Source organism: Mastigoproctus giganteus, chromosome 3, assembly GCF_048544385.1.
Source record: "Mastigoproctus giganteus isolate SK-2022 chromosome 3, ASM4854438v1, whole genome shotgun sequence".
In the NCBI taxonomy this organism is placed as follows: domain Eukaryota; kingdom Metazoa; phylum Arthropoda; class Arachnida; order Uropygi; family Thelyphonidae; genus Mastigoproctus; species Mastigoproctus giganteus.
In genome coordinates this window covers 123,347,978-123,373,770 of record NC_143577.1, presented here as the reverse complement: position 1 = coordinate 123,373,770, position 25,793 = coordinate 123,347,978, and the positions used below count along the sequence as shown (strand labels likewise).

The window sequence follows — 25,793 nt, the reverse complement described above, 5'->3', positions numbered from 1 at the left end:
AAATTATTTTTTGAAGCCAGTTCCTTTGTGACCACATCATAGTATCCAATCAAATTGGTCAGAGAAGACCTCCCTTTAACAAACCCATGCTATGTCTTAACTATTACTGCAGTCTTGTCTAGATAATTTTGCAACACTTCTTTAACCAGTGACTCCATTATTTTCTCCAGAACACAAGTTAAACTAACAGGTCTATAGTTACTTGTGTCACCTTTTGAATCCCCTTTGTGAATTGGGGATACATTTGCATGCCTCCAGCCCATGGAGACCATCCCTGAGTCCAAGGAAGCTCTCATAATTATGTCTAAGGTTTTTCTTACTTCTGTTGCTGCCTCCTTTAATATAACTGGATAGATTCCACCCACCCCAGGTGCCTTTCTTATGTTTAACTTCAACAATTTTGTCTCCATTTTGCTCTCAGTTATTACAAAATCACTTAGCTCCTTGTTAGAGTTTGATAAACTTCAGGTATTCCCCTCCTTGAATAACTGCTCAAGTGTGAATGTAGATGCAAAATGCTCATTCACTTTATCAGCTACCTAAGCAGGAAATACTCAAACCATATATGTTAAGTGGACCAATCTGATCCATCCCTTTCCTTCTAGAGTTTACATAAGTAAAGAACTCTTTGCTGTTTTCTTTGCAGCCTTTGCCTGCCTAACCTCATTTGTGACTTGATTTCACACTAGTTTATATCTGCTATTGGCTTCTGTGTTGTCTGATAATTCATATGCATCCCATGCAGTTTTCTTATCTACCACAAGCCTCATTAATTCATCTGACATCTATTTAGGAGTAAACCTTAAACAGAGTTTCTTAGCTGGTATGAAAAGCCTAGTAGCCTCCAAGATTAAGTCCCTGAAGGCTTCCCATTTAGAATTCACCATTGGTAACATCATCATCAGTTGATTCCACTGTATAGAATTTAAAAGCTGTCTGAGACCACTGTAGTCAGCTTTAAGGAAGCAAAAACCCTTCCTTATACCCTTGATGGTAGGTACATCTTTAAGTAAATCCCACATCAGTATACTGTGATCACTGTCATCCAGTGGTTCCTTTATCTGCAGATTCTTAATACATGAATAATCACTGCAGATAATCAGATCAAGAGTATTACTCCCGCTCTTTGCCTCTTGAACATGTTGCTGTAGAAAACATTCATCCGCTAAATCCACAAAAGTCTTGCTAGTGTGTGAGTGACCAACCCAGAAATCCAGTCAATATCTAGAAAATTAAAATCCCCCATTATAAGACATTCTGATTTACTGGCCCACTCTATTTCTCTGCACAATGGTTCCCTATACTCAACAGAGTCATTAGGCCTATAACACACAACCTAGTTTCATTTTCTCTTTCCCACTGCTTATATAACACCACACTGGCTAAGCATTGCATTATCCACCAATGTCAATTGGATGCACTTCCTTAGATTTTATGTGTTTCTTAACTAACGGCATAACCCCTCTTCCCTTCCTACCCTGTCTATCCTTTCTGTACATATTGTACTCCCCAAATTCCAATTCTGCACTGCTTATATCTGTGTGACACTACATCTCTGATATCCCAACAATATCCACCTTTTGTGTCTTGACCAGCCCTTCAAATTCATTAAATTTATTTACAATGCTCATGGCACTAGTGCACATGGAAGTATATACATGGACCTGTTCCTACTCTTAACTATCTTAATACAGTCTATGTATTTACTTGTTATGTGACAACCCACGGCAGGACTTAAAATCCTGACACCTTGCTTTCCAGTCTGCTGCATATTCCAATAGGAGCAGTGCAAGAATCAGTTTCACCTCTGCCTGTGATTCTAGTTAATCTATTAGTCTGTGTATCCCACAACATGCTACCAGTTTTATGACCCGACTAACCCTGCCTCAATACCATCAGCAAATATTCTTGCAACCCTTCTATTTAAGTATCCCATTTCTGTAGAAACAGTCTTTCCTGTTAAAAGCACAGACCACATAAAAAAAATTGTACTCCATGAATCTTGCACATTCTCTCTAGGACCGAATTGTTTAACAAGGCTAACAACATATACTCACACTTATGTCTGGGCAGAATTGCAGACATTTTCAAATTTAATCCTATCTTGCAATTTTCCCCCAACCCTATCGTGTACTTGTTAAGGCCTAAAGATTCATATTCTTAATATCATTAGTGCCAATGTGTAAAACAATATCACCTTTTGTGATATTGTTTTACATCCCTAAAAGATGATATCTGCTCTACACTGTGATCTACTTTTGCCCTTGGCAGACATACCCTGGTTCTATTCCATCATCCTTCTTGTAGAATATATTTCCTATTTCCCTGACAATAAAGTCACTGATATTGTCCTTGCATTGTTGTTGAACATAAATCCTGTAAAAATGGACTCGGATGGATTAAAACTCCAGCTGGATGGATCTTTGCATGAGATAGATTTACCTGTTTGTATTGAGCAAATATAATGAACAAATTTTTCCAAGTATAATCATGTCATACTTGGAAAAATGGTTTAATGAATAGATGGATAAGACCATTGCTGAGGCAACAGTCAGTAAAATACAATTGTACAAGAACATTAACCAAAGAGGCATTTTAGTATGCACAACTTTTCATTCCTTGTCAAGGATGGTGGTACTGAAACTGACATCCAAGCCAAGTTTCACTTGTGTCAGAAAATTGAAGAAGATATGATCATAGAGGTCTCAGGAACACCAGCACTTGACACTGAAGGACTGGCAAAATATTGCCAGTTCCTGGTTGACAGGACAACCAACATATGGTGAAAATATGAGTGTATGGACCCATCCTGCCACTTGAAAAAATGTAGGCTGTGAGTGTGTTTGTGTGTGCATTTGGCTCCTTAATGCAATCAGTGAAGCAACGTTTCGATGCCACGTCCCAGGCACGTCCCTTCATGACTGCAGTGTAGCCAATTTCAAATTGGTTTTTCCAATGGGATAATGTGTCATGTTACAAGACTAGAATTTTATAGAACTGGTTCCAGGAAAGGAATTAGTTCCATTGAAAAGGGGCATATTAGAAAAGAGCCTCTAAAAATATGTGTAACAGAGACACATATTTGGACAAACTATCCAAATCCTACATTACTTGCCAAAAAATATCTCTCCAGTTATGCTATAATAAGGACTGCCACGTGTTGGCCCATACAGAATGTTTAGCGCTGTAAGGGATTTATTTCAAGAAATATGAGGATATAAAATGAGGGAATGCATTTCTTTTTAAATACACTTTTTTTTTTATGAAAACCCCAAACACGAGAGGTATTAGAACCTATAGTACTTAGTACCATGCCTGGGTTGGAGGTTGAGAAGATGAAAGAAGATATTTGTTGACAAGTAATTTTCAGGAAAGGCATATGAAGGAAGGTTGTTCCAGAAAACGGCAGTCGAATAAATAAATGAGGAAGATGAAAAGTTGGTTCTGTGAGTTTGAAGTTGGACAGTAAATGGATGTTGGCTGGTGGCGGCATGTGTTCGGACCGTTTTGAAAGAGAGAGCGGGAATTATAGAAGCCAATTCAGAAGAACAGTGCCCATGGAAGTATCTGTAGAAGAGGCATGCAGCAGAAACAGTATGTCTTTGAGAGAGCGAGTGGAGAGACTCTGTTAGAGATGAATCATTAATTAACCTAACTGCCCTCTTCTGAATGGAATCACATCATTTGAGGGCACCATCCCAGAACAATATTTCATGGTAGAGGCAGATTTGCCATTTGTACAGAGTGAACAGCTGTTAGAAAGAAAAGTAACACCTAGAGCGAAAGAGAAAACCAAGTTTTTTAGATGCAGAGGGAGCAATATTTGTAATGTACTTGTGCCAAGAAAGTTTAGAAGTCAGGGTAATCTACAAAAGAGATATATCAACTTGCCTAGAAATTGGAGTGTCACCAAAGATAAGCATAGGAGCAGAAGAATCCTTTTGGTGAGATATAAGACCAGACTGAGTTTTAGAAGGATTGAAATCGACTAAGTTGTCTTTGCCCCACTGGAGAATTACCTGGAGATTGGCATTTAAGGAATTGGTAGCAGATATTCGAGAAGTTGAAGCTGATTAAGCAGGGCAAGCTTTCTCAAAATGAAAAGTGGAATGCAATGTGCTATCATCGGCAAAACTATGGATAGGATTTCCAGTCAATGGAAGAAGGTCATTAATATACAACAGGAAAAGAGTAGGAGAAAGAATTTAATCTTGGAGGATACCAGCATTAGTGGAGAAGTTAGAAGACAGAGAGCCATCTACCATCACCTCAGTGAGTGATCAGAGAGAAAACTTGATAACCAATTACAAAAAACAGTTGGCAAACCATAAGATGGAAGCTTGTTTAGAAGACATTTTTGCCAAACACGATCGAAAGCCTTTGAGATGTCAAGAGCAACTGCTTGTGTTTCACCAAACTTTTTCCATTGAATTTGTTCATAAATGGGTAACACAAGCCAGAATATCACCAGTGAATCGACACTGACAGAATCCATACTGGTGATCGTTGATCAGACAGAAGGTTTCTAGGTAGTTTAAGAGTTTGGTGGTTAGTTGATTTCTCCATTACTTTAGAAAGAGTAGAAGTAATTGCAATGGGATGATAATTGGATGGGAGGGATTTGTCACCCTTTTTAGGAACTGGCTGGATATAAGCAAATTTCCAAGCAGAAGGAAAAACACCTTTGGAATAAGAAAGTGAAAAAAGCGGCCAAGAACAGGAGTAAGTTCAGGAGCACAGGTTTTGAGAACAAGTGGAAAAATACCATCAGGAGCTTTCTTAGCATCAAGATTCATCAAAATCCTTCTGACATCCTATTGACAGAAAACCACAGGAGGCATTGAATGAAGCGTGTTGGGAATGGTTGGAGGAGTTTTACTAAGATCATTAATAAACGAGTTGGAAGAAAAATGGGATGCTAGCAGGTCAGCTTTATTCTTGGCCGAAGTGACAACAGAACCATCTGGTTTTGACAGAGGTGGAAGCACAGATACGCAAAAGTTGTGGCCAATAGCTTTGGCAAGAGACCAGAATGCTCGGCTACCATTAGGGCAAGAAGCAAGTTTCCTGTAGCTCTTCTAGTACATAATATACTAGGTAGTGTAAGATAAAAATAAGGTTACATTTTTCTCAAGGAAACTTTAACCAATCTTAATTACTTTTATGACCCAACTAAATTACATTGTTTGGCTTTAAAGAGTAAAGTAATTAACTTATCCATGATTGTGATTCTCACATTAGAGATATTTATGTTTTTATATTTATGTTTTTATAGCCACATCAAGCATGTTTCAAATAATTCTGTGTATGTACCAACTATCTTGAAATCTTCCAGTATGTACTCTAATTATTTAATTGGAGAGGTATATCTATAAAGAATTATTTCTGGCTTTGCATATGTTGACTTTAATGATCTGATTTGGGCTTAGAAAAGCTGGCGTGCATGCACGCACGCACACGCACACACACATACACACACACACAAAAGTCATAAAGAATTTTTTATATATATATAACTCTCCAATTAAAAAATATTCTATGATAAAAATCAGAAGTGAATACTTTTGATATCCATCATAAAATACAGTAGAATATTAAATTCATACTAAATTTTAAGTTTTTCTTTTTGTGGTTTATGAAATGCACTAAATGCACCTGCTAGAGGGTTAAATCATAAAATTGCAAATTATATTTTGAAAATCAAGTAACAAAAATTTTGTGGGGAAAATTTTAGTTGTCAGTCACAGGAGAAAGCTGAAATTGAAAATTTTCAGCCTTTTCTTATCAGAGTCCCCACATAAGCTTCTGATTTTAGTATATGATTTTCTTGTTTTATATTTTAATTTTAAATTATGTAAATATTTACAAATTAAAATAAAAGACACATCTGTATAACATTTTAAATATTTAAAATGCAAATTTAATTAACTTACATTAAGAAACCTAAACATTACAAAACTTGTCTTCTTAATCTAAAACTTACTTTGAAACAAATCTCAATGGAATAAGGAAGGGAGTTATGAATAACCACAGGAGGATAAAGTTGAAGAGTATAGTTTGGGACTAATTTTGTTCCAACAGCTGGAGTTCTTACATTCTTGTTCTCTGTACATGATGCCTATGGAGAAAAAAAAAAAAACAATAACAAAATAAATAACAACTGCAAAATAAATTAATGTATAAATATCATATTTTGTTATTTAAATGTTAAAATAGAGTAAACTATACACACTAGAGATATATAGACACATAGCATAAAATGTATGCAATAGATTAATGGGGGCTAAAGGTTAAGTACTAGTGTGATATAATTTTATAAAAATATTTTATATACAGTGGATTCTGGTTATTTGGGCCACCGGTTAAACGGGGTAGCCGTTTATTTGGGGCAAATCTTAAAAAACAGAACCCAATCGAGAAAATAGCCAGGGTTTACTTCACTTAATCGGGGCAGGAGACTGCAGCACTGATGATTGTGTCTGACTGTACCATGTGGTTCAGTTGGATTTCTGGAGGTCACAACCATAAAACAATTATTATGGTGAAATGTGCTTACACTTACATGGAATCTCCAATCATAGAAAAAAAATTAATTTTCAGAATCTTCTCTTCATTCCTATTTTTAAAGCTTCGTAACTTGTTACTCCGTTCTCACTTGCGTGTATCGTCTTACTTTCAATTTGTGTGCCGTGTTCTTTGTTATTGATTGCTTAACTTTTTACTGTTTTAAGTTTTAACCCCCACCCACAAATATTAGCGAACAGAAATGTCAACTAGTTAGTAAGTACATATTACAGTACATATTAATTATTCTGATTATAGTAAATAAATTTGATGAATTTGAGGTATTAACCAAATTTAGTCGATTTATTAACCAATTGTTATATCAAATTATCTTCTATAAGTAGATTATAGACCTAGTCAGGATCCTTAGTTTATTCTAAATTGAGATAGCGAGATTTCGAAGCTAATCAATACTTACGAGTCCGTAGAAATACCGTTCGTGAATTCCCGCCATTTTTACACGATAGCATAAGCTTAGTGTAGTATACTGCATAATATAATATTGTCAATTAATCAGTAAATCTATTAATCTTGATAAATTTTATTGTCAGTTAAATTGTATTTTTAACTCTATATATATATAACGACTTAATCGTAACAAATAAGTAATACATAACTATAGTGGTACACGTGATACGGAAGTTGTATAAAGGGAACACTAGATACCGAAAAAAAAAAAAAAAAAAAAAAATATATATATATATATATAACATAACTGTTTTGGGATATAACTTAAGGATTTAATTTTTGTTTTAAATTTTATTGAATTAAATTGGAATCATGACTCTGACCAGAGCAGCAAAGCAAAAGGCTCAAGCTAATGGGAGTGCTGTGGTTCAGGGGAGAACTGAGGGGGGCAGTTGCCCTCTGAATCACAGTCTATTAAAATGCACTGTTTGCTTGATGTTTGCGGAGCAGTCGGGTACGGGACATGATACTGCCAAGGGAGATGTCTTTGTGTGTGCACGATGTAAGGAGTGCAAGGAAATCAGGCGACAACTCAGCGTTGTTATGGGCCTTTATGAGACCTTGAAGGACAGGGTGGATGCCCTCGAAGGAAATAAATTGAGGGGCCCATCAAGCTCTCAGCTGCCCACATCAACGCCAGAGCTTGCACTTGGTCATCAGGCAACACAGGGGCAGCCCCCTAGGCAGAATGCGCTGGTCCCACAGGAACTAGTAGTTGTTGGTGACTCTATTGTCAGGGAAACGGGGAACATGCTTTGTAAAAAGGATAGGTGGAATAGGACCAGGGTATGTCTGCCAGGGGCAAAGGTTGATGACGTTGTAGAGCGGATATCATCTTTTAAGGGCACAAAAGGTGATATAGTTGTACACGTTGGCACTAATGATATTAAGAGTAGGAGACCGGCGGAATTACTTAGCAAGTACAGGTCACTGTTGAAAAAAAGCCGTGAATTAGGGTTGAACTTGAAAGTGTCTGCAATTCTGCCCAGACACGATAGGAGGGAGTATATGATGAGAGCCTTGTCGATCAATTCGGCCCTGGAGGGATTGTGCAAGGCTCAAGGGGTAGAATTTTTTTCAGCCTGGACTGTACTTGTTAACAGGAGAGATTGCTTCTACAGGGATGGGATACACTTAAATAGAAAGGGTGCAAGAATATTTGCTGATGCTGTCGAGGCAGTGTTAGGTGGGTCGGAAAACTGCTAGTTGGGGGGGATACAAGGACTAATAGATTAACAGTAGCCACTGGCAGAGGTGGAAGTGATTCTTGCACTGCTTCTATTCAAATGAGCAGAAGTCTGAAAAACAAGATGCAGGATATTTCAGAGACTGCTGGTAGTCATTGCGTTACAAGTAAACACATGGGTTGTGTTAGGGTAGCTAAGAATAGAAACAGGTGCATGTATACCTGCGTGTACACCAATGCTAGGAGTTTGGTAAATAAATTTGATGAATTTGAGGTATTGCTCAAAACATCAAAGGCAGATATTGTTGGGATATCAGAGACGTGGTGTCACACAGATATAAGTAATGCGGAACTGGAATTTGGGGAATACAATGTATATAGAAAGGATAGACAGGACAGGAGGGGAGGAGGGGTTATGCTATTAATTAAGAAACACATAAAGTCAAAGGAAGTGAAGCCAGTTGACATCGCTGGACAGGGCAGTGTCGAGTCAGTTTGGTGTGACATAAGCATAGGGAAATCAAAATTGAGAGTAGGAGTGTGCTATAGGCCTAATGACTCTGATGAGTATAATAATATATTGTACAGGGAAATAGAGTGGGCCAGTAAATCAGAGAGTCTTATAATGGGGGATTTTAATTTCCCAGATATTGACTGGAATTTGTGGGTTGGTCACTCGCACACTAGCAAGGCTTTTGTGGATTTATTGGATGATTGTTTTCTACATCAGCATGTTCGTGAGGCAACAAGAGGGAGCAATACTCTTGATCTGATTATCAGTAGTGATTCTTCATGCATTAAGAACCTGCAGATAAATGAACCACTAGGTGGCAGTGATCACAGTGTGTTGAAGTGGGATTTACTCAAGGAGGTAACCACCATCAGAGGTAAAGGGAAGGGTTTTTGTTTTCGTAAAGGCGACTATGATGGTCTGAGACAGTATTTAAATTCTATACAGTGGGACCAACTGATGATGTTACCAACAGCAAACTCAAAATGGGAAGCATTCAAGGAACTAATCTTGGTGGCTACCAGGCTTTACATACCAACTAAGAAATATTGTTCAAGGTTTAGGCCTAAATGGTTGTCAGATGGACTAATGAGACATGTGGCAGAGAAGAAAAATGCATGGGATACATACAAATTAATGGGTGACATGGAAGCCTATGATAGATATAAGTTGGTCTGTAACCAAGTCACAAAGGAGATTAGGCAGGCAAAGGCAGACTACGAAAAATCCTTGGCAAAGGATGCAAAGAAAAACAGAAAGGAGTTCTTTACATACTTGAATTCGAGAAGGAAAGGGATGAATCAGATTGGTCCACTGGATATTGATGGTTCAACAGTTGAGGATCCTGCTCAGGTGGCTAACAATCTAAACGAGTATTTTGCATCTACATTCACGCATGAGGAGTTATTCAGGAAGGAGAATGATGTAGGTAAAGTAAACATTGGCAGTGAGCTGGATGATTTTGTAATAACTGAGAGGAAAGTGGAGGAGAGATTGTTGAGGATAAACATAAAAAAGGCACCTGGGGTGGATGGGATCTATCCAGTTATATTAAAGGAGGCAGCAAAGGAAGTATGCAAACCCCTAGCCATAATTATGAGAGCTTCTTTGGACTCAGGGGAGGTACCCATAGACTGGAGATGTGCAAATATAACCCCAATTCACAAAGGAGGATCAAAGGCTGACACAAGTAATTATAGACCTGTTAGTTTAACTTCTGTTCCAGGTAAATTAATGGAGGCACTGGTTAAAGAAGCACTGCAGGATCATCTAGACAAGAATTCCGTTATAGCTCAGACGCAGCATGGTTTTGTTAAGGGCAGGTCTTGCCTGACCAATTTGATTGGATACTATGATGTAGTCACAAAAGAACTGGATGCAGGGAATAACTTTGATATTATATATTTGGATCTTAGAAAGGCTTTTGATACTGTTGCACATGGAAGACTGCTGCACAAATTGGAGCAGTGTGGCATTGGAGGCAAATTGCTGCTATGGATAAGGGGATGGTTGAGTGGCAGAAGACAGAGAGTGGTAATCAATGGACACTGCTCAACGTGGACTAATGTTATTAGTGGAGTTCCACAAGGTTCAGTGTTGGGTCCATTGTTGTTTTCGGTGTTTATGAATGATATTGATGATGGGATATCAAGTTTAATGTCTAAGTTTGCAGATGATACAAAGGTTGGCAGGGTCGTTAAGGACACTACTGACGCTATGCTGCTGCAACAGGATCTGGAAAGGTTGAACAGATGGGCTGAGAGGTGGCAAATGAAGTTTAACATTGACAAATGTAAAGTACTACATATGGGTAACAGTAACCCCCAGAGCAATGTATCAACTCTGTGGTACTACACTGACAGTAGTGGAGAATGAAAAGGACTTGGGGGTAATTGTGCAGGCAGATATGAAGTTCTCTGAGCAGTGCAGACGAGCTGCAAGAGTAGCTCATGGTGTCTTGTCAATGATATACAGGAATTTTTCTAGCAGGGATAAGGAGGTGATTATTCCCTTGTATAAGGCAATGGTTAGGCCACATCTTGAGTACTGTATACAGGTCTGGAGGCCTCATTTCAAGAAGGATGTAGAGCTGCTGGAACGGGTACAGAGAAGGGCAACAAGATTAGTAAATGGAACAAAGGGTTGCTCTTACGAAGAAAGGCTTAAGTTTTGCAAATTACAGAGTCTGGAGACTAGGCACCGGTGAGGTGATCTGATAGAGGTGTATAAGGCTTTGAATGGTTTGAGCATGCTCAATGCCAATGGGATTTTTCATCTTTCTCAGAATAAACACCTCAGAGGGCATAAATTCAAATTGAGGAAGGACGGATGTCGGATAGATGTGCGGAAATTTGCCTTTGGCCAGCGGGTGGTTGGTTGGTGGAACCGACTTCCATCACTTGTTGTTGAAGTTGATAGCCTAAACAAATTTAAAGCTCAACTGGACAGGTATTTAGAACGAACGGAGGGGTGAAATGGGAGAGGGTTTTTTTTTTTTTTTTTTTGGCTGATGCTGAATAAGCTTGCTTTCTTGCATCATATGCCTCTACTAATGCTAACATCAAAGGCAGATATTGTGGGGATTTCAGAGACGTGGTGTCACACAGATATAAGGAATGCAGAACTGGAATTTGGGGAGTACAATGTCCACAGAAAGGATAGACAGGATAGGAAGGGAGGAGGGGTTACGCTATTAGTTAAGAAATACATAAAATCCAAGAGAAGTGAAGCTAGTCGACATTGCTGGACATTGCAGTGTCGAGTCAGTTTGGTGTGACATAAGCATTGGGAGATCAAAATTGAGAGTAGGAGTGTGCTATAGGCCTAATGACTCTGATGAGTATAATAAGAAACTGAACAGGGAAATAGAGTGGGCCAGTAAATTAGAGAGTCTTATAATGGGGGATTTTAATTTCCCAGATATTGACTGGAATTTGGGGACTGGTCACTCACACACTAGCAAGGCTTTTGTGGATTTATTGGATGATTGTTTTCTACATCAGCATGTCCGGGAGGCAACTAGAGGGAGTAATACACTTGTTTTGATTATCAGTATTCTTCCTGCATTAAGAATCTGCAGGTAAATGAACCAATAGGTGACAGTGATCACAGTGTGCTGAAGTGGGATTTACTCAAAGAGGTAACTACCATTAGGGGTAAAGGGAAGGGTTATTGCTTTCGTAAAGGCGAATACGATGGACTGAGACAGTATTTAAACTCTATACAGTGGGACCAACTGATAATGTTACCAACAGCAAATTCAAAATGGGAAGCATTCAAAGAACTTACCTTGGAAGCTACTAGGCTTTACATACCAACTAAGAAATATTGTTCAAGGTTTAGGCCTAAGTGGATGTCAGATAAACTAATGAGACATATGGCAGAGAAGAAAAATGCATGAGATACATACAAATTAACACGTGACACAGAAGCCTATGATAGATACAAATTGATCTGTAACCAAGTTACAAAGGAGGTTAGGCAGGCGAAGGCAGATTACGAGAAATCTTTGGCAAGGGATGCAAAGAAAAACAGCAAAGAGTTCTTTACTTATGTAAACTCTAGAAGAAAGGGGATGAATCAGATTGGTCCACTTGATATCGATGGGTCAACTGTTGATGATCCTGCTCAGGTAGCTAACAAACTAAATGAATATTTTGCATCAACATTCACACATGAGGAGTTATTCAGCGAGGGGAATGCCAGAGGTGTATTCAACTCTGGCAGTAAGCTAGAGAATCTAGCTTACTGCCAGAGTTGAATCTTGTATTATGAGATTATGAGATTACTGGAGATGTGCAAATGTGACCCCAATTCACAAAGGAGGATCAAAGGGCGACACAAGAAATTTATAGACTTGTTAGTTTAACTTCTCTTCCTGGAAAAATAATGGAGGCACTGGTTAAAGAAGCACTACAGGAGCATCTAGACAAGACTTCAGTTATAGCTCAGACACAGCATGGGTTTGTTAAGGGGAAGTCTTGCCTGACCAATTTGATTGGATACTATGATGCAGTCACAAAAGAACTGGATGCAGGGAATAACTTTGATATTATATACTTGGATCTTAGAAAGGCTTTTGATACTGTTGCACATGGAAGACTGCTGCACAAATTGGAGCAGTGTGGCATTGGAGGCAAATTGCTGCTATGGATAAAGGATTTATCCATAGCAGCAATTTGTGGTAATCAACGGACACTGCTCATCATGGACTAATTTTATTAGTGGAGTCCCTCAGGGGTCAGTATTGGGTCCATTATTGTTTTCTGTATTTATAAATGATATTGATGATGGTATATCAAGCTTAATGTCCAAGTTTGCAGACGATTCGAAGGTTGGCAGGGTTGTCAAGGACACTATTGACACTGTGCTGCTGCAACAGGATCTGGAAAGGTTGAGCAGATGGGCTGAGAGGTGGCAAATGAAGTTTAACATTGACAAATGAAAAGTACTACATTTGGGAAACAGCAACCCCAGATTAACGTATCAACTCTGTGGTACTTTACTGACAGTGGTAGAGAATGAAAGGGACCTGGGGGTGGTTGTGCAGGCAGATATGAAGTTCTCTGAGCAGTGCAGATGGGCTGCAAGAGTAGCTCATGGTGTATTGTCAATGATATATAGCAATTTTTCTAGCAGGGATAAGGATGTGATTATTCCCTTGTATAAGGCAATGGTCAGGCCACACCTTCTGTACTGGCCTGGAGGCCCCATTTCAAGAAGGATGTAGAGCTGCTGGAACGAGTACAGAGAAGGGCAACAAGATTAGTGAATGGAACAAAGGGGTGCTCTTATGAAGAAAGGCTTAAGTTTTGCAAATTACAGTGTCTGGAGACTAGGCACCAGCGAGGTGATCTGATAGAGGTGTATAAAGCCTTGAATGGTTTGAGCATGCTCAATGCTGATGGGATTCTCCTCTTGCTCAGAATAATCACCTGAGAGGGCATAAATTCAAACTGAGGAAAGGCGGATGTAGGATAAATGTGAGGAAATTTGCCTTTAGCCAGCGGGTGGTTGGTTGGTGGAACAGACTTCCATCCCTTGTGGTGGAGGTTGATAGCCTAAATAAGTTTAAGGCTCAGCTGGACAGGTATTTGGAACGAACAGAGGGGTGAAGTGGAAGTGGGGGTTTTTTTTTTTTTTTTTTTTGGCTGATGCTGCATAAGCTTGCTTTCTTGCATCAAATGCCTCTACTAATGCTAATGCTAATGCTAATGTTTAGTACAATATCACCCTTAATTTAATTAACAATAAAAAGCCTTGGACAATCTCTCAGAGCTGAATTGATTGACAAGGCTTCTCATCATATATGCCCTCCTATTGTGTCTGGGCAGGATTGCAGACACTTTCAAATTTAACCCTAAATTGCAACTTTTTTTCAACACTGACCTGTACTAGTTAAGCAAATCTGTAGATCTCCTACTCGTAATGTCATTAGTGTCAAAGCGTACAACAATATCACCCTAAGTGAATGAACAGGGGGTGAAGTGGAAGTGGTTAATTTTTTATTTATTTATTTTTTTTTTTTGGCTGATGCTGCATAAGCTTGCTTTCTTGCATCAAATGCCTCTACTAATGCTATTGATTGCTTAACTTTTTACTGTTTTAAGTCTTAACCCCCACCCACAAATGTTAGCGAACAGAAATGTCAACTAGTAAGTACATATTACAGTACATATTAAGCTGTCTTCTGTCTACTGCTGTCTCCTTCTTCAACAGTATACTATTACTGCAATGACACATCCTTAAGTAGCATACCCATGGCACTCATGCACGTGGTCCATCAGACACATGGTCAGCATTCCCCACGCGTGCATCGGAAACGGAAGTGGCTCGGGAGCGTGTCAAACAGAACCGGTCATCCCGTCTGAGGACAACTGCCTCAAACACGGGATGTAAACGTGCCCCCCTGTCCCTGTTAATAGTATTATAACTGGATGAACCGATTCGCAAGCTCTCGAGCCACTTGCGTTCCCAAAATCCATGGTTACGGTCCGTAATGACCGCATCTTCAGGTGAGATATGATGCTGCTTCTCCCACAAATGCTCTGCCACAGCAGACCTCGCATAATTAGCAGTCTTAATAATAGCGGTCATCATCATTCTTCTCTTTCTTGGTGATTCGCTTTTACTTCTGACTCTTGTTTTCTCTATCTCTCAGGGTAACTCAGAAATTTTTTTTGGCTGGTGCAGCAAAAGCTTTAGACTTCCTTGCACCATTTGGCTAATAATAATAATAATACAATACAAATAATAATAATAATAATAATAATAATAATGTGCGCGATGGCCCAGTGGTTACGACACTCGAGTACCAGCCTGGGTTCGAGTACCGCCTTGGCGGAAGCGAATGTGGCTCCATCACGCTGGGAGACTGATAAATAATAGTAATGAATTATAATAATAATAATAAATAAATTAATAGTAATAAAAATTAATAAATAAATAAACAATGTGAAAGTTTCTCCAAGGGACCTACCTACCCCAAGGTTGGAGTGGCAGCTAAGGCAGATTGTGGCGCCATCTGGCAGCACTCCCAAGAACTACTGGACATAAGCCAAAGCTATACAGGTCCACCTCCATAGATGGATGATGTCGCGGATAAATATTAATCATACTGCATCGAGTGTGGTGCAGGATAGTCACTCGCATTCCGGCCTTAGACAGACTGATTGGTTTTAAAAATCCGAGAAGGTTTCCAGAGGAAGACAGTGGAGCAAGTGGCTCTGTCCCCTGTATGGCTACCACAAGAGAAGGGCAAGACCATCCTGCCTCACCAACTGGAAGTGCTTCCTGTGCAACTGTGCTAGTGACAACCAAGGAAGGAAGATAAAAAATGCCAACGCATGAAGTGGGGCATCGAAATGAATACATACATAATGCAAGCATACTATGAAATAACGAAACTGGAGACTAATATGACAACTTACAGGGTGAGACTACATACCAAGTGACTAGAACGATTCCCAGATATTCAGGACAGCAAATAGCGGACCAGAGAAGAACTATTGTCACGAAGAACCTGAAAGCTCCTGCAATCTTGGAAAAAATCAAGCAGGACGTGACTGATCAACTACAAAGGATAAAGAATACGGAACCAGAGGAGAAAGAACATACCCCCACCAAACCAGAGGAGGAAGAGCAAGAAGATATACAATCTACAGCAGTCGAAGTGGAAAGAGACGAGATCATGATATCCAGAATAGAGAATGAGTGGAAGAAGGCCCTAACTGAATTCGAAGGAATGGCCCCACAAATACGCACATGATACCGAAGCAGACGCTGAATAGAACCTTGTGGAGAGTCACAGACTACCTCAATTGGCAAATAATACCACATAACTTTGACAACAATGGTCAAACACTGGAGGCCATCCACACAGCCATGTATTGTGCTGCCGTAGCAGCCACTAGGATTAATGGAAGAGCAAATGAGAGACCAGCAGCAGAAAAACCGAAAGCAGAAGGAACCACCAGCTTGAGGAAGAAGACTTCAGCAGAAGACAAAAGAATTAAGAGTCAAGATAGGCCAATTGACCCAGTACCAAAGGGGCAATAGGAGCTAGAAATTAATTGGAAAAGTGAAGAGCATCCTCAAGAGAGATATTGAGGATGCTCTTCTCAATACTTGGACACAATGAAGCAGAACCTCCTTGCACTCAGCAAGAGACTATGCTGATACAAAGAGAGTTCCCAGAGGAACAACTGAATCTTTGATGAGGATCAAAGAGGCTTCTACAGGAGTCAACCATTTACGGTCCCAGAACCCCTGTGCATGATCTGTGATGACAGCATCCTCCAGGGAAATTTGGTGTTGTTTCTGGGAGAAACAACACCAACATTTCTGGGAGAAACAACACACCAAATTTCCCCGGAGGATGCTGTCATCACAGATCATGCACAGGGGTTCTGGGACCATAAATGGCTTGAGAGTTTACGTATTGGGGCAGCTAGCAATATTATTAATAGGGATAGGGATGTACGTCTACATCCCCTCCTGGAAACCGTCGTTCTTGGACTTGATGAACGGGTTCAGCTGGTACGCTCCCAAGCCATTTCCAGTTTGCAAATGGAAAATTCCAACCGTGGAACCATGTGACGTGTGCCATGGATCTACTATGTAAGGATGTGCTGCACAGTAGACATATGCTGCTGAGGAAGGAGACTGCTGCCTCAGAAAGCTACAGCAAATTTAATCATTTTTAATTTCTAGGGTTTTAGTATATTTTATCAGTGTTATTTTTTTTATTGTAAATTAAGTGTTTTTAGTTCCAGTATTGAAAATTTATTTATTTACTGGCTGGTGTGAAGTTTAATTATCAACATGTTAGGAAAGCAACTAAAGGGAGTAAAACTCTTGACCTGATAATCAGTAGTGGATCTTCATGCATTAAGAATCTGCAGATAAAGGAACCACTAGGTGGCAGTGATCACAGTGTGTTGAAGTGGGATTTACTAAAAGAGGTAACTACCATCAGAGGTAAAGGGAAGGGTTTTTGCTTTCGTAAAGGCGACTACGGTGGTCTGAGACACTATTTAAATTCTATACGGTGGGACCAACTGATGATGTTACCAACAGCAAATTCAAAATGGGAAGCATTCAAAGAATTTATCTTAGAAGCTACTAGGCTTTACATACCAACTAAGAAATACTGTTCAAGATTTAGGCCTAAATGGATGTCAGATGAACTAATGAGACATATGGCAGACAAGAAAAATGCAAGGGATACATATAAATTAATGAGTAACATGGAAGCCTATGATAGATATAAGCTGGTTTGTAATAAGTTACAATGGAGGTTAGGCAGGCGAAGGCAGATTACGAGAAATCTTTGGCAAGGGATGCAAAGAAAAACAGTAAATGTTTCTTTACCTATGTAAACTCTATAAGGAAAGGTGTAAATCAGATTGGTTCACTGGATATTGATGGTTCAACTGTTGATGATCCTGCTCAGGTGGCTAACAAACTAAATGAGTATTTTGCATCTACATTAAGATATGAGGAGTTATTCAGGGAGGGGAATACCAGAGGTGAATTAAATTCTGGCAGTGAACAAGATAATTTTGTAATAACTGAGAGGAAAGAGGAGGAAAAATTGTTGAAGATAAACATAAAAAAGGCACCCGGGGTGGACTGGATCTATCCAGTTATATTAATGAAGGCAGCAAAGGAAGTAGTAAGCAAACCCTTAGCCATATTTATGAGAGCTGGATTGAGGGTAGGTACCCCTGGACTGGAGATCTGCAAATGTGACCCCAATTCACAAAGGCGGATCAAAGGGCAACACAAGTAATTAGCATTAGCATTAGTAGAGGCATTTGATGCAAGAAAGCAAGCTTATGCAGCATCAGCCAAAAAAAAAAAAAAAAAAAAAAAAAACCACTTCCACTTCACCCCTCTGTTCGTTCAAAATACCTGTCCAGCTGAGCCTTAAACTTATTTAGGCTATCAACCTCCACCACAAGGGATGGAAGTCTGTTCCACCAACCAACCACCCGCTGGCTAAAGGCAAATTTCCGCACGTCTATCCTACATCTGTCTTTCCTCAATTTGAATTTAGCCCTCTCAGGTGATTATTCTGAGCTAGAGGAAGAATTCCATCAGCATTGAGCATGCTTAAACCATTCAAGGCTTTATACACCTCTATCAGATCACCTCGCTGGTGCCTAGTCTCCAGACACTGTAATTTGCAAAACTTAAGCCTTTCTTCATAAGAGCACCCCTTTGTTCCATTCACTAATCTTGTTGCCCTTCTCTGTACTCGTTCCAGCAGCTCTACATCCTTCTTGAAATGAGGCCTCCAGACCTGTATACAGTACTCTAGGTGTGGCCTGACCATCGCCTTATACAATGGAATAATCACCTCCTTATCCCTGCTGGAAAAATTCCTGTATATCATTGACAATACTCCATGAGCTACTCTTGCAGCCCGTCTGCACTGCTCAGAGAACTTCATATCTGCCTGCACAACCACCCCCAAGTCCCTTTCATTCTCTACCACTGTCAGTGTTGTACCACAGAGTTGATACGTTGCTCTGGGGTTGCTGTTTCCCATGTGTAGTACTTTACATTTGTCAATGTTAAACTTCATTTGCCACCTCTCAGCCCACCTGCTCAACCTTTCCAGATCCTGTTGCAGCAGCATAGTGTCAGTAGTGTCCTTGACAACCCTGCCAACCTTTGTATCGTCTGCAAACTTGGACATTAATCCCGATATACCATCATCAATATCATTTATAAATACAGAAAACAATAATGGACCCAACACTGAGCCCTGAGGGACTCCACTAATAATATCAGTCCACGATGAGCAGTGTCCATTGATTACCACTCTCTGTCTTCGCCCCCTCAACCACCCCTTTATCCATAGCAGCAATTTGCCTCCAATGTCACACTGCTCCAATTTGTGTAGCAGTCTTCCATGTGCAACAGTATCAAAAGCCTTTCTAAGATCCAAGTATATAATATCAAAGTTATTCCCTGCATCCAGTTCTTTTGTGACTGCATCATAGTATCCAATCAAGTTGGTCAGGCAAGACTTCCCCTTAACAAAACCATGCTGTGTCTGAGCTATAACTGAAGTCTTGTCTAAATGATCCTGCAGTGCTTCTTTAACCAGTGCCTCCATTAATTTTCCTGGAACAGAAGTTAAGCTCACAGGTCTATAATTACTTGTGTCAGCCTTTGATCCTCCTTTGTGAATTGGGGTCACATTTGCACATATCCAGTCTATGGGTACCTCCCCTGAGTCCAAGGAAGCTCTCATAATTATGGCTAAGGGTTTGCTTACTTCCTTTGCTGCCTCCTTTAATATAACTGGATAGATCCCATCCACCCCAGGTGCCTTTCTTGTGTTTATCTTCAACAATTTCTCCTCCACTTACTCTCAGTTATTACAAAATTAATTATAGACCTGTTAGTTTAACTTCTGTTCCAGGAAAACTAATGGAAGCACTGCAGGATGATCTAGACAAGAATTCAGTTATAGCTTGGACACAGTATGGTTTTGTTAAGGGAAAGTCTTGCCTGACCAATTTGATTGGATTCTATGATGTGGTCACAAAGGAAGTGGATGCAAGGAATAAATTTGATATCATATATTTGGATCTTAGAAAGGGTTTTGATACTGTTGCACATGGAATACTGCTGAACAAATTGGAGCAGTGTGGCACTGGAGGCAATTGGTGTAATGGATAAAGGGATGGTTGAGTGGGAGAAGACAGAGAGTGGTAATCAATGGACACTGCTCATCGTGAACTAATGTTATTAGTGGAGTCCCTCAGGGTATTGTGTTGGGTCCATTGTTGTTTTCTGTATTTATAAATGATACGTGTCCACGTCTGCAGAAAATACGAAGGTTGGAAGGGTTGCTAAGGACACTAATGACAATAGGCTGCTGCAACAGGATCTAGAAAAGTAGAGCTGATGGGCTGAGAGGTGGCAAATGAAGTTTAATATTGACAAAAGTACTAAATAAAGTACTACCTATGGGAAGCAGTAACCCCAGCGTAACGTTTCAACTCTGTGGTACTACACTGACAGTGGTAGAGAATGAAAAGGACCTGGGGGTAATTGTGCAGGCAGATCTGAAGTTTTCTGAGCAGTGCAGACGGTCTGCATGAGTAGCTCGTGGTATCTTGTCAATGATATACAGGAATTTTTCTAGCAGGGATAAGGACATGATTATCCCTTTGTATAAGGCAATGGTCAGGCCATGCCTTGAGTACTGTCTACAGGTCTCATTTTAAGAAGGATGTAGAGCTGTTGGAACGAGTAGAGAGAAGGGCAACAAGATTAGTGAATGGAACAAGTGGTTGCTCTTACGAAGAAAGGCTTAAATTCTGCAAATTACAGTGTCTGGAGACTAGGCACCTGCGACGGGATCTGATTGAGATATATAAAGCCTTGAATGGTTTGAGCATGCTCAATGCTGATGGAATTCTTCCTCTTGTTCACACTAATCATCTGAGAGGGCATAAATTCAAATTGAGGAAAGACAGATATATAGGATAGATGTGCAGAAGTTTGCCTTTAGCCAGTGGGTAGTTGGTTGGTGGAACACACTGCCATATTTTGTTGTGGAAGTTGATAGCCTAAATAAACTTAAGGATGAGCTGGACAGGTATTTGTAACGAATGGAGGGGTGAAATAGGAGCATTTTTTTTTCTTGTTTTTTTTGGCTGATGCTGCATAAGCTTGCTTTCTTCCATAATATATCCCTCTACTAATGCTGAAACAGAGAGTTATAGTCAATGGGTATTGCTCTTTGGGAACTAATGTTATTAGTGGAGTCCCCAAGGGTTTGGTGTTGGGCCCATTGTTGTTTTCTGTATTTATTAATTATATTGATGGAAGTATATCAGACTTAATGCTGAAGTTTTCAGATGATAAGACGGTTGGCAGGGTTGTTAACGACAGTAATGACAGCATGCCAATGCAACAGGATCTAAGAAAGTTATGTAGATGGGCTGAGAGGTGGCAACCAAAGTTTAATATTGACAAATGTAAAGTACTGTATGTGAGTAGCAGAAACCCTAGAGTAATATACCAACTGTGTGCTACTACATACACTCTAGGAAGTAAAAAAATGGAAAAGACCTGGGATAACTGTGCAGTTAGATCTGAAATTTTCTGAGCAGTACAGACAGGCTGCCAGAGCAGGTCATGGTATTTTGTCAATGATATACAGGAATTTTGCTAGTAGGGATAAGGAGGTGATTATCTCCTTGTATAGGGAATAGTCAGGTGACACCTTAAGTACTGCACAGGTCTGAATGCCTAATTTCAGGAAGCACACAGAGCTGCTGTAACGAGAACAGAGAAGGTCAACGAGATTGGTGTGTGGAACAAAGGGTTTCTCTTGCCAAGAGAGCCTTAATTTCTGCAATATGCAGTGTCTGGAGACTAGGCATCTGTGAGTCATCTGACTGAGGTATATAAGGCTTTGAATGGTTTGAGCAGGCTCAATGTTGATGGCATTCTTCTTCTTCCTCTTGCTCAGATTACACACCTGAGGGAGAAAAATTCACATTGATGAAAGGCAGTTGTAAAATAGATGTGTGGAAATTTGCCTTTAGCCAGCAGGTGGCTGATTGCTGGAACAATCTTTCATCTGTTGTTGTTGAATTTGACAGCTTAAATAAATTCATGGCAGAACTAGACAAACTTTTGAAGTGAACGGGTGGGTAAAATGGGAATTTTTTTTTAGCTGATGCTGTATAAGCTTGCTTTCTTGCATCATATGCCTCTACTAATGCTAATGCTAACTCACCTCGTGAATTGGCAAAAGGTTGTTCATATGAGTAAAGACTTCCAACATGTGGGTTGCACACTTGGAAACTAGCCACCTTAGAGGAGATAATAACAGTAATTGTGGCATGTGATGCAAGAAAGCAAGCATATGAGCTTATAAAGTATCAGCCAAAAAAAAAAACAATTCACACAACCATTCCCGCTAAACATTTGTCCAGTTCCTCCTTTAATTTATTTAAGCTTTAAACTTCCACAGTGACAGATGGATGTTTCTTCCAGCAATTAAGAACCCGCTGGAAAAAGGCAAATTTCATCACATCTATTCTACAACTGTCTTTCCTCAGTCAGATTATGAACCTCCATTAGGTCCGTAATCAGAGCAAGGGGAAGAATCCCATCAGAATTCAGTGTGCTCAACCCATTCAAGGCCTTATACACCTTAATAAGATCATCTCACAGGTGCCTAGTCTCCAGCCACTGCTATTTGCAGAACTTAAGCCTCTCTTGGTAAGAGGACCCCTCAAAAATCTTGTTGCTTTTCTCTGTACACGCTCAAGGAAATCTACATCCTTCCTAAAATGAGGCCTCTAGACCTGTACGCAGTACTCAAGGTGTGGCCTGACCATTGCCTTATACAAAGGGATAATCACCTCATTTTCTCTTCTAGCAAAATTCCTGTATATCATTAACAAAACCCCATGACCTGCTCTTGCAGCCTGTTTGCATTGCTCTGAAAACTTCATATCTGACTGCACAATTATTCTTAGGTCTTTTTCATTTTCTACCACCTTAAGTGTAGTACCACACAGTTGGTACATTCCTCTGGGGTTACTTTTACCCATAGGCAGTACTTTGCATTTGTCAATGTTAAACTTCAGTTGCCACTTCTCAGCTGATCTGTCCAAGATTTGATAGAGATGTTTAAAGCTCTGGAAGAGCAAAGAGAAATTTTCATGGTTATAAATGATTTTAGAACTAGGGGCCATAAATTCAAGTTATGGTGGGAAATTTAGACTGGATTAAAGGAAGTTTTATTTAGCAAGAGAGTTATAAATTACTTGAATAAGTTACCTTCATGGGTGGTTGAGTATGACAATTTGGGAAAATTCAAATCTCATCTATCTATGGGAGGATGGAAATGCATAGGTTACTCCTAGGTCTTTTTCATTTTCTACCACCCTAAGTGTAGTACCACACAGTTGGTACATTCCTCTGGGGTTGTCTATTCTCTTTTTTTTTATTATTTATGTATTTATTTTATTTTATTATTATTATAATTTTACTCTTTTTTTTTTTTTTTTTTGGCTGCTGCAACGTAAGGCTTAGTCTTCATTGCATCATATCAACATTAATAGTAATACTAATTCAAATTCAAATTACAGGTTTAGATTAGATTGTAGGATGTTTTTTAGCTTGCGAGTTGTTGAAAGCTAGAACATGTTGCTCTTGCAGGTAGTTGAAGCTGAGAATTTGAATAAATTCAAAGGTTAGTTGTACACGTTGGCACTAATGATATTAAGAGTAGGAGACCAGCGGAATTACTTAACAAATACAGGTCACCGTTGAAAAAAAGCCGTGAATTAGGGTTGAATTTGAAAGTGTCTGCAATTCTGCCCAGACACGATAGGAGGGGGTATATGATGAGAGCCCTGTCGATCAATTCGGCCCTGGAAAGATTATGCAAGGCTCAAGGGGTAGAATTTATTTCAGCCTGGTCTGTACTTGTTTACAGGAGAGACTGCTTCTACAGGGATGTGATACACTTAAATACAAAGGGTGCAAGAATGTTTGCTGATGCTATCGAGGCAGTGTTAGGTGGGTCGGAAAACTGCTAGATTGGGGGAATACAAAGACTAATAGATTAACAGTAGCCACTGGCAGAGGTGAAAGTGATCCTTGCACTGCTTCTATTAGAATGAGCAGCAGCCTGAAAAATAAGATGCAGTTTATTTCAGAGACTGCTGGGAATCATTGGGGTACATGTACACATGGGTTGTGTAAGGGTAGCGAAGAAAAAGAACAGGTGCATGTATACTGGCATGTACACCAATGCTAGAAGTTTAGTAAATAAATTTGATGAATTTGAGTTATTGCTCAAAACATCAAAGGCAGATATTGTTGGGATTTCAGAGACGTGGTGTCACACAAATATAAGGAATGCAGAACTGGAATTTGGGAAGTACAATGTCTATACAAAGGATAGACAGGATAGGAAGGGAGGGGGGTTATGCTATTAGTTAAGAAATACATAAAATCCAAGGAAGTGAAGCCAGTCGACATTGCTGGACAGTGCAGTGTCGAGTCAGTTTGGTGTGACATAAGCATTAGGAGATCAAAATTGAGAGTAGGAGTGTGCTATAGGCCTAATGACTCTGATGAGCATAATAAGCAACTGTACAGGGAAATCGAGGGGCCAGTAAATCAGAGAGTCTTATAATGGGGGATTTTAATTTCCCAGATATTGACTAGAATTTGGAGGCTGGTCACTCACACACTAGTAAGGCTTTTGTGGATTTATTGGATGATTGTTTTCTATATCAGCATGTTCGGGAGGCAATTAGAGGGAGTAGTACTCTTGATTTGATTATCAGTAGTGATTCTTCATGTATTAAGAATCTGCAGATAAATGAACCACTAGGCGGCAGTGATCACAGTGTGCTGGAGTGGGATTTACTCAAAGAGGTAACTACCATTAGGGGTAAAGGGAAAGGTTATTGCTTTCGTAAAGGCGACTACGATGGACTGAGACAGTATTTAAATTCTATACAGTGGGACCAGTTGATGATGGTACCAACAGTAAATTCAAAATGGGAAGCATTCAAAGAACTTATCTTGGAAGCTACTAGGCTTTACATACCAACTAAGAAATATTGTTCAAGGTTTAGGCCTAAATGGATGTCAGATGAACTAATGAGACATATGACAGAGAAGAAAAATGCATTAGATACATACAAATTAACACGTGACACAGAAGCCTATGATGGATACAAGTTGAACTGTAACCAAGTTACAAAAGAGATTAGGCAGGCGAAGGCAGATTACGAGAAATCTTTGGCAAGGGATGCAAAGAAAAACAGCAAAGAGTTCATTACTTATGTAAACTCTAGAAGGAAGGGGATGAATCAGATTGGTCCACTTGATATCGATGGGTCAACTGTTTATGATCCTGCTCAGGTAGCTAACAAACTAAATGAATATTTTGCATCGACATTCACACACGAGGAGTTATTCAGCGAGGGGAATGCAAGAGGTGTATTCAACTCTAGCAGTAAGCTAGAAAATCTTGTAATAACTGAGAGTAAAGTGGAGGAGAAATTGTTGAAGATAAACACAAGAAAGGAACCTGGGGTGGATGGGATCTATCCAGTTATATTAAAGGAGGCAGCAAAGGAAGTAAGCAAACCCTTAGCCATAATTATGAGAGCTTCCTTGGACTCAGGGGAGGAACCCATGGACTGGAGATGTGCAAATGTGACCCCAATTCACAAGGGAGGATCAAAGGCTGAAACAAGTAATTATAGACCTGTGAGTTTAACTTCTGTTCCCGGAAAATTAATGGAGGCACTGGTTAAAGAAGCACTGCAGGATCATCTTGACAAGAATTCAGTTATAGCTCAGACACAGCATGGTTTTGTTAAGGGAAGGTCTTGCCTGACCAATTTGATTGGATACTATATTGTAGTCACAAAAGAACTGGATGCAGGGAATAACTTTGATATTATATACTTGGATCTTAGAAAGGCTTTTGATACTGTTGCACATGGAAGACTGCTGCACAAATTGGAGCAGTGTGGCATTGGAGGCAAATTGCTG

At 39.6% G+C, this 25,793-nt stretch overlaps 1 protein-coding gene across 1 annotated transcript in view; it reads right to left on the bottom strand.

Annotated features, from left to right (window-relative positions):
- The window catches only part of LOC150088255 (intermembrane lipid transfer protein VPS13A-like), a 3,009,916-nt gene that overhangs the window by 965,754 nt on the left and 2,018,369 nt on the right, over positions 1-25,793 (bottom strand). Inside the window, exon 53 of the mRNA XM_090370087.1 lies at positions 5,984-6,118. Within this exon, the coding sequence (XP_090226213.1) occupies positions 5,984-6,118 (135 nt within the window). The remainder of the gene's footprint in view (positions 1-5,983; positions 6,119-25,793) is intronic.